Genomic DNA, 10987 nt, shown 5'->3' with positions numbered 1-10987 from the left:
TATTTATAATGATTATCAAAATATAAGAATATATGGTATGATTGCTATGAGACAACTTTCCATAATATACAAAAAGAATTAGATCTAAGCAATTTAAGGGTCTCCAACAACAGACAATTTCAAAACTGTTAGGTGAACTTCTAACACGTTAATCATTCAAAGAAGACGAGAAAACAAACACCTGGAGCTATGTAAAAAAACACCAAAATAATGCACGCAAAATAGAAATTATTATAGCAAACAGCGAAAAAAACACCATCACCTCATTATAAACTCTTTGCGTTTGGTATGCACATGCCTAATGTGCTGTTCATCAATCTATCATTGCGAACTCGATCATTTACTACCTTATATAGGAGAATGGTATAAAGGCAAAAAGTACAATGTTCAATCAAATTTAAAAAAAAAGATCATTTGAAAAAGAAATTGTCAAAGCAAACAATACCACAAGAAAAGGGTTAACGCAAAATACCGATCTAAGAAGACTTAAAACATTACCCATGTTTTCCAAGTCATCAATCAGTTTACGTCATAGAAATGTAGTGTTAAAAAAACCATGAGCACTGTATCCATTACTCACATCGTTTCTCATTATCTCATACGTATTGAGATCAAGCAACCAAACTTTTATTAACATAAAAGGTAAGGACAAATTAAATCAATATCAACAGCCAAAGACAAAATGACTTAAACAGTTCATAGGTTATAACATAAAAAAATATTAAGCAACCTGAATCATATCATAGTCTTGGTTTGTTTGAGATGTAATTAGTGTATTTGGAATTATAGAAAAACAAGCTGTTGCATATTGTTTCAACTGTGAAATATTTACTCTAATAGCGGTTGGCACTTATATGAATTTATACAGTTATCCAAAAAATAAAAGGTGAAAAATTCATATTGATTAATTCATTTTCCTATATCTAAAAATAGTTTAATTATATGTCTTATTTCTTATTCTATATTGATATTATTCATTTTTCAGTTATTTACTAGATATGCAATATTTGATACCAATACTGATTCTCTTCAACTGTCTTATCATACAAGGTAATTCAATTATTACTGTATATTATGAAATAAAGGTTAAAAACACAATTTCCTCTTAAATAATATATTTTTTTCTGTTTTTTTGCCTCAACGGGTCTTGGCTCCCTTTCCATGGTATGTATGTCAATATATCTGAGAGTGTATTTTGATATTCGAAAAAGTTTTTGAAGATAGAAGCAGTGCGTTTACAAGTCTACCTGTATCTGCTATTATGTTTCTCGTTGGTCAGTAGCTAACCAGAGTCATATGTCACATATAAGTGTACATGGTCAGTTGTTAGAGTTGATATTCTGTTCACTGGTGCATTTCAATATTTTGTCAAAAATGAATATAAGAAGAGTGGTATGAATGTCAATGAGACATCTCTCTATTCAAGTCACAATTTGTAAAAGACAAACCACTATAGTTCAAAGTACAATGTCTAGGTTATAAAGTTTCCATATAGACAAACTTACATTATCCTTCACTTTAGTGTAATTTTTTAGCTTTTATATAAACATGTTTATGGTTTCATATCCTGTGATTGTCTCTGGCATTACAAGTAGTGTGAGCAACATCATTAGTGCAATGTATAAATGTAAGTCAGACAGAGTGCACTTGACCTCGACTTTATTCAATAAGTCATTGGTCAACATTAATTGTCCGTGATAAAATAAAAATTCTCAGATATAATTAGCTATAGAACAATTGTATTTGGTATATATAATGATAGTACATACCTTATTCGATCCCACTTCATCATTTTGTTCATGGATAAATTATCAAAGATAAATAACGTGGTCAGGAATCTTTATCGTTTCGTCTGTTTCGAAGATATAATAACATGAATAAGCAATTGGTAAACTTTATTTAACGTATTCTAAAGGTCATCGATAAACATTGATTTTTTGTGTGATCATGCCTATTCCTAAGATACTAATAGCAATACATCAACTCAACTTGATGTATGAAATGAATGCTACATTTGAATTTAAGAGAAGTCGTTTGAAGATATTGTTTTTCAATTAATTATGTTAAATAACCTATCAAACACTGATTATCATTTACAATGAATAGAGGAAAACTGTATTCTCCTATTATTAGTTCGAGGCTAGATATTGTTTGTATCAATACAATCTTTGTAAAACAAAAATACTGAAATTCAAAGTAAATTTAAAGAGAAACAGTCTCATGACTTAGAACAGTTACGTTTCGAAAATTGGTTTGTTTAACCTGGTTTTATAGCTATCTCAACATCCCACTTGTATAACAGTTGTTCATAGTTCATAATATTATAACTGTTACGGTTGTTTATAGTTTGCTACATAAGAACGCAATCGTTTGAACTATTAATTCAAAGAGGAAATCAACTTACATTGTTTTAGGTATTCGGGATTGGAGAATTGTTGGAAAGGTAACAGATTATGGACAAAATGTGTCATTATTTTGCAATGTTCCTAATTGCTGTCCAGAAACTTCTAGTTGGTATAAGTGGATAACAAAACATGATAAACTTCTGATTGATATCAAATCAGGCTATCTTTCTAAAAAGTATGGTGGAAAACTGTTGAAAGATGGCTTTACCTTAGTGATTCAAAATCTGACTTCTAATGATCTTAATGTTTGGTATTCCTGTATATATAACTCAACTATAGGCGAAAGAAAATATTTACAGGAAGAGGACGTTTTCGTCTGTAAGTATAAATTCTTTTTACATTGTAATTTCTGGGCCTGCTATAGCTGACTATGCTGTATGGGCTTTGCTCATTGTTTAGACCTTACGGTGACCTATAGTTGTTAATTTCTGTATCATTTGGTCTGTTGTTGAGATTTTCCACATTGGCTATCATACCACATCATCCTTTTATATAAAAAAAGAAAATTGTGTTTAATATCCAGGAATATTACGTGTAACTACTGAAAACAAGAAATTAGAAGGAATGACCAAAACGTTATAAAGCCTATTTGAAATATTTTAAAAGAAATTGAAAAACCTGACAAAAAGGCAAATTATATCAAAACTGATTTGATAGATTTTAAACAATATTAATCTGTTTCAAATATATTCCTTTGCGTTCATTCAAAGTAATTTAAGACTTGGTTTAGACCCGTCAAACTTAATATCCACGCCAAATTAGGATTAGCCCTAACCCGTTTATCACTTTTAAAGTGCGATGAACATGGTTAATACACATTTAGTTCTTCAAAAAATGTAATCATTTAAAAAAATATCCTATCTATATTAAAACAAAAACTACAAAAGGTGTAATTATAATATTCATTACAGGTAAAATACAGTAGGTAATTTTAAGCTTTTAAAAATTGCCTTCTTTAGAATCAGAAATATCCATAAACAATGATAAAATAAAAGTACTAACGAAAGCATGTAGCTGAAAATATAAAATTTCGAAAATAATACAACAAAACTCTTAATACTTGCAAAAATATATTTTAAGTATGCAATGAGAAATAAAACAAGCAAACAATCTTTAAAAAATCTTAATTAAAATGAAGGTTTTATTTGTGAATTTCTATGTATACACAAACTATTTACTTATGACATGTTGCTGATTGTTCAAGCTACGAAGTATAAACATAACCCACTGCTGAATTTGACAATAATTAAACAAACACTAGTATACACGCCTGTTTCTCTCTCATAGAAGTGGATCAGACAATGTACTGAATAAACAGAGAATAACAATATTGCTAAGAACGTACGAATCTCTATTTAATTATATTAATGAATATAACACATATACATGTATATACCGATGTAATGCATTTGTGATGATCTGATACTTTATTGAACTCATATTATTTATTGAATATATGTTTTACATGTTTGAGTTTATTCGAAATTCATGGATATATGGAAATATGGAATTCACTTTTCAATGTGAATCATATTTTAGATAGTATTATTTTTAAAGTTTTTTTCATGTTCTGGATTTAGTTGTACCTAATTCAATCTATGCGAAAATTGTAAAATTTAGGTATCAATTGTATGAGAAATGTTGGCACAGACTTGATAAAATATTACAGATCAAGTTTTATAAAAACATAAAGTTAACCTAAAAGTATATTTTATTATATCTATGATAATTGGACAAATAAAACTGATATATTTATTTTCATAAATGGATAATTATTGTTTTGATAGAATAGCAACAATATTAAATGTTCATTGTATTATTATGTTAAAACAAAATATCAGGAGTACATAAAATAAACCCCATTATTACATGTACTACCAATAAACTTGACTACACTTAAACAATAAGTTTAAACTAGTTTAACGTTAACTTTCTGTTTTTATAAAACTTGATCTGTAATATTTTATAAAATATGTGCCAACATTTCTCATACAATTGATACCTAAATTTTACAATTTTGGCATAGTTTGAATAAGTACCTTATTAAATTTTCAAAGGAGTAGTAAATAAGATCATGTGTAAACGATAAATTATCTAGATTCAAATGTTGACAATCTATGATCTTGTCATACTTGAACTTAATGATTTAGCTCTTTAAATATTGTTAAAGGATTTGTTTTTATTCGATCAATAACTGGGTGATAATCATTTTAAATAATGATAGCTTGTTATAAAATGTTATGAAACATGTGATTGTAAGACCTATATCAGTGACTTATTTGATTTATTCATTTCATTGTTTAATTATATTTTGTCTCTTTAATGTACATAAAAATTTGTTTTGAAAAATATTTTGACAAACATTTGCTTTCTTTTTACACTAAGACAATATTCCATTTAAAAAAAAATGTATTTGGAAGTCAAAACAACTTTTATTAGATGTAGTCCTCCAGAATACAGTCATGCTTCTGCCTTCCCACATATCATAAATTCTCATTCCTATCTTAACACTGTTAATGAAAGGAAAGTGTGGGTTACCTGCTGAAAAATCTTGGCATAATTTAATTGTTTAGTCAATTTGAAATATTCAAACACACTCATTTTACCTACCTAACCCATCTTTTTTTTTTATTTAAATCAAAAGGTAGATAGCAAGTATATATGTTATGAGGCATTGCTTTGTTAAGTTTTGATTTTGAATTTTTATACAAAAAGGATAAAGTTAAATGATAGTTTGCAGTAATTGAAATTTCAATATGTTTAGTAAATTAAACAAAATTAAATATTTTGTAGTCGATCCTAACACAACAAAAGAATCAACACCGAAGAATAAGACAGCATGTCAACAGTTACGATTGTCGTCGATAGATTTCTCTTCTCATGTTCCCGAATGTACCCCAACTGGGGAATATAAGACACGACAGTGTGAAGGAAGGAGGTTTAAAACCTGTTGGTGTGTTGATCCAAACGGAAGACAAATACCAGGATCACAAATGATGGATCCTGAAGTTCCAAATTGTGCTGGAGGTAGGGGATCTCCAATTTTTTGTAATATTTGATTGCTTCGCCATGTATACTCCCAATATGTTTGGTACATATATTATACATACATACATTACTAATTAACTTTGGGGTGTACTTGCATACCACATATTCTTATTTTTATGATGTATATTATGGCAAAAAAGTATTCAGTTAAAACCAATATTATCGCGAAAACAAACATAGTTTTTGTACACTGAAACAGTAACCGACATTAAAGGCACTTGTATCCTAATTTTGAAAGAGTTACTTCTAATATAGTGTAAATAATTTGCTGAATCAATTAGAGTAAAACCATTACCACGCTCAAAAAAATCTACTTGATATCCACTGAAAATATTAACTACATAAAATGAACATGTATACTTGTTATGGAAGAACTAAAATGCCAGTATAGTGTAGTTAATATGTTGTCTGTGTTGTTCTTTGCAACTTCTAATTTCGTTTTCATTCGGTACACTTCGATATATAATATAATCTAACTATGGCATAGAATACCTGAATATGTCGAGTTTTGCCGATTGATTCCATTGCATTGTGTTGAATATCGCACTTTTTATGGCATTGATATATTTTCGCAAAATATCAACAAATAAATGTTCGATAATGTATAAGCCATTATTAAAGTCAACAGAAGCCTTATTCAATATTTTCAATATTTTTTTTATTCTTTCAGGTTTTCCTTCATGGAGTCTTTCGTCAAATCCAAAAATTTTCGGTAAAAATTTTAATCTGACTTGTTCACTGTCTGCCACGGGGTGGAAAGGTAACATTCAATCAAAAGAAGATTGTAGTATCGACATTAATGTTTTAGACGGTGAACCTGTAAACGATATAAACCAATTAGAAAAGCGGCATACGTTTAAGCGAATGTATATATTAACCACTTCCGTTTACGATAACGATGGAGTCAACGTCGAGTATGAGTGTGGCCATGGTAACACAAGATATGGACATGTACTGAATATGACAATTGAATCATATGAGTGTAAGTTAACAAAAAATAGAACAAATATTACAGTATCAGCTATAATTTTAATTTTTCTTAAGCTTCGTTAAATGATAAAATTCATTAAATTTAAACAAAACAAAATAAATACATAAAACAAAATTGCGTGCAATAGTATTCGTTCATCTGTCTTGGTAAAATATCATTTTACTGCTTAGTATAATTTTGGCGATATCCATTTGACGTTGCTCAATACTTTTGTAATCTTTCGTTTTTTCTAATGTCTATGTGCCTATTTGTTTATCTTTGTTGACATATTTACTTGTTTTTATAGTGATACAGATTCTAGCACATTGTTGACTGCTTTAAATCCACTTTTTTGGTATTTTAATCTATTGTGTCTGTTTGTTTTGTTCACATATCGTTGTAAAGGTAATGGAATTTTCTTGGGCTGTCATGAAAGGCAGTGTTTTTTTAGCCAGGTTTTATATTCCTTTTTCTACATAAGAAATTAAATGACTGTCCCAAGTCAGAAATAAACCATTTGTTATTCGTTTGTTTTATTTGTTTGAGCTTTGGAGTTTGCCTTTCTTAGGGACTATTCGTTTAGAATTTCGTCGGAGGTAGTTCTTTTTGTTATTTTACATTATAGTAAATTAATGCAGTTTTCGTTATGTTTTCTCATTTATAGTTAAACCTTAATCTGCATCTTTTCAGATATCGACAATGCCAATAATTTTCACCAGTTAGTCAACCACGAAGAAGATCTGTTTTCGATGACATTTAGAAATTATACAAAGATTCCACATTGTTCAGTGGTTTATGGGGTAAAGATTTAATATTGTTTTTTTTATTTGTATCATATTAATAGTTATCAAAGGTACCAGGATTATAATTTAGTACGCCAATTAAAAGAGGGACGAAAGATACCAGAGTGACAGTCAAACTCATCAATCTAAATTAAACTGACAACGCCATGGCTAAAAATGAAAAAGATCAAAAGCAATAGTACTCATTACCCAACATAGAAAACTAAAGAATAAGCAACACGAATCCCGATGTCAGGTGCTCCGGAAGGTTAAGCAGATCCTGTTCCATATGTTTTTTTCTGCAAACAGATAGCAATGCCTTTAAATAATGAAACATATTTAGAATAACTTCGTTAAGGAGGTATTGTAGTACAAGTATACACAAACATGGTATACAATTTTCATAACTTTTCAAAATGAAGTATATATTGAGATATTTTGGTTATAAAATAATAATCATAGGTCACCGAAACCATTCTGCAAAACTACACAAGATCATATGTTATATTGATTAAAATAATGGAACCAAAAAAACAAATAATCCACTTCAGTAAAACTCTGAGTAAAGATGATATTGATAACATAGACATGCTCATTCAAATCAAAATTGTTGGTGGATAAATGCATTCCTGTATCAAAAATGATGGATTAATTGAAATTATATGTCTATTGTGTTCTGCTATTTAATAATAAAAAAAAAGGCGGAGACTCCCATTATACATTTAGTAACATTAATTATAAATAATATAGGCTATCAACTCACGTCACAAACAACAGAAACAAGACACGTAGTTGAACTCTATTCATGTGTCAATACAATCATTTGTGAGTAACGCTCCAAAAATTGTCCCAAGTGTACAAAGCAAATAGTTAAACAGAAACCTTGGGAGATTCCTAACCAATGATTAATATCAAATGCTTCTAGAAACGAATGACAAAAGACGCTCATATACAAGGTTCACGAGAGAGCACATGATTATACCACTACATCGAATGTTTCCAATGAATTAAAAGGCACTGTTCTTGTTTGTTCAATATTGGGTTTAGTCGTCATAATTATTTATCTATGAACCAATGAGTTGTTATCAGAAAAAAACCCATGTTATTCCTGAATTGGTACAGGACATTTTAAGAGGACTGCTTGGTTCAACCTAGATTTATGGGTAGCCCAATCTCCCAGGTAAATGACCATGTTGGTAATGTTAAAATGATAACATAACGTGACAATAATTCAATCCAAATAAATACACGTGTAAGGTTTCAGGCAATCCATTCTTTTTTATATTTTGTTAAAAAAAAAACCAACCAGGAACTAAGTACGTAGGAGACCTTCAAAACTCATGATCTGAATAGAACCTAAAAGCAAATAAGTTTGTGTAATGGTTTATCAGCTGAGAAATGTTATACAATATCTTAACTTTTTCAGCAAGCAGACTATTCAAAAGAACTTCAATCAACATCCGATTCACGGAATCAAGCTTACAGAATAGATCTTCCAGTAACAGCTGTCCAATCAGAGTGCCCGAAAACACTGATAGTCACGTGTAAAATGGGAACAAAAAGAATAGTCAACACCCTGCAACCAGATAACGCAGATTGTCTGCATGCTACATTAAAACAAAAGCAAGGTAAACCATGTTCAAGTTATGTACCAAAAACACGCAACAACAAAAACCATGAAAAACATAAAGGCGATTGAAATTGTAAACACAAGTTGATAATTGATAAGTCAATAGTACGTCAAACATTACGCAAAATCATTTATATAACGGAATTATCACATTCTATATAAAAGAACACAATCTTTTGATTTTTTTTCAATTGCAAGCGTTGGACTATTTGACCGGTCAATTATTTCCGACTATTGAAACTTGATCAAACTATTTTACCGCAAGCGTCATTATATTCCGCCGAATGTTATAAACAGCTACGGAATTGGGGATTTTGAAAAAACTGCAGGAGTTACGACGTCACGTTTTACCGATAGTATCTAGGATTGACGTCAGTGCACGCCGTATCCTATGCATTTCAGAAATATTTATGAAGAAAATGTTACAATAACGTTTATCTCTTTGTTGTTTTTAACAACCTTTAATGCAGGAATAATTTTGTTTTTATATCATGTTTAGTGATTTTTTACTAATATATACACCCTTCATGTTTTATCTTTAATATTCTCAACGAAAGTGTTGCAGAGGAAATATATGTTCGTGGGAAAATATTGCTCTTGCAATTAATGTATCATATCGTATATAGCTGTTTATTGCTGAGTATGATTAAATCTTAATCATATTTTCACGCGTGGCTTTCAGTGACTTGACAACACCCCGTTCTAAGTTAAAAATATGTGGTGTTCTATTTTTATCACAATTATAAACACTTTATATAGCTAAGTTGAGGTTCACTGGCTGATGTAATAAATACAAGAACATAGTGCTGTCATAGCATTGTAAGTCTAACATCAACTCAAAGAATGAATGCTGATAAATATCACTAATACATGTGCATTGTACAATACTCTAATAAACCATATTTATGTTTAGGATTCCAGGGACAAGACAAGGACCAGACTCTTGGAATCGTTGGACTTGTGATATTCATGATATTCTTTGTAGCCGTTGTTGGCAGCTGTATTGGTTATATCGTCATCATGGAATGTAAACGAGTTTTTAAGAGATATACTCGACAGATTTAGATAATGACATTATTACAAAACTGTCCTTTCATGTTTCTTACGAAATCTGTATTTCAAATTATTCTTGATATATCAACACACATAGCAACTGAAGGGTTAAATAAAATTGTTGACATAGATCTACAGCTTGAACATACATGATATACATTAGATGATGTGGTAGGTGTGCCAATTACATTATTTGCAGGCCAGGGTCTATGTCCTATATAGCTTTTAAAGGAAAAAAAACCCAACACGTTTAAGAATAAGCGCCTCTGAAATCGACATTTTAGCAAGTTTTATATTTTTAACCTATGTTTTTGTACAACTAATGCGGTTGTAGTATTAATCGATTTTGGCAGTTTAAGGTCTAACTTAGTTTTCAAAAGAAGTTTGAAGATATATTGTCCAGTTTTGCATTACTTTGTTACCATTTATTATCTTAAAGCAAAACTCATATCATATAATAAACTTTGCCAAAAATATTCCTCTTTGTCTGTAAAAAGATAGAAAAATAAAAAGAATTAAATCATCGCTCGAAATAAATCCAGAACATGAACTATAGTTTCAGAGGACAAATCAGCAAACACAGAAGCCGACATTCTCTCTTGAATCTTGTTCAGTAACTGTTTGACTCATGAGTTGTGAATAGCTCTTACGTATCTGTGTACAATATATATATATATATATATATATATATATATATATATATATATATATATATATATATAAAATAAATGAACGAATTGACTGAAATCTTACACCTGCATTTAATTGAACTGTATTCCTGTCATGTAAAGTTGTCATTATAATGGTATTTACATGATTCCACATTTTCGACGTTACATGAGTCTCTTAATTTTTAGTTCATCTTAGTAACTGTACAAAATACATCTTAAGCTTTTTTTTTAAACAAAAAAACCCTTATTAATGCAACTTAGAAAAAATCGAAAAACGAGAAACATATACATAAATATTTTGATTTCAATTATTTGCTATCATGACATTAAACATTATCCTTCTTACGATAATATATCTTTAGGAAGAAATGTGAACAATTGAAAGTAAAATCCATAAATAAACGTTATTGTAATAGGATAACAAAAAA

General features: G+C 29.5%; 1 protein-coding gene across 1 annotated transcript; it reads left to right on the top strand.

Moving 5' to 3' along the window:
• The first annotated feature begins 991 nt into the window (after nt 1-991).
• Nucleotides 992-10640, top strand: LOC139499590 (uncharacterized). The gene is made up of 7 exons (XM_071288342.1): nt 992-1050; nt 2415-2723; nt 5199-5432; nt 6124-6435; nt 7114-7223; nt 8632-8833; nt 9749-10640. Exons 1-7 carry the CDS (start codon nt 999-1001, stop codon nt 9898-9900), a joined length of 1371 nt encoding a protein of 456 aa, XP_071144443.1. The 5' UTR covers nt 992-998; the 3' UTR covers nt 9901-10640.
• Nucleotides 10641-10987: the final 347 nt, after the last annotated feature.

The sequence above is a fragment of the Mytilus edulis genome, chromosome 12, assembly GCF_963676685.1.
Source record: "Mytilus edulis chromosome 12, xbMytEdul2.2, whole genome shotgun sequence".
NCBI classification, from domain to species: Eukaryota; Metazoa; Mollusca; class Bivalvia; order Mytilida; family Mytilidae; genus Mytilus; species Mytilus edulis.
The sequence above is the reverse complement of the archived record's forward strand: the minus strand, read 5'-3'. Positions and strand labels throughout refer to the sequence as shown.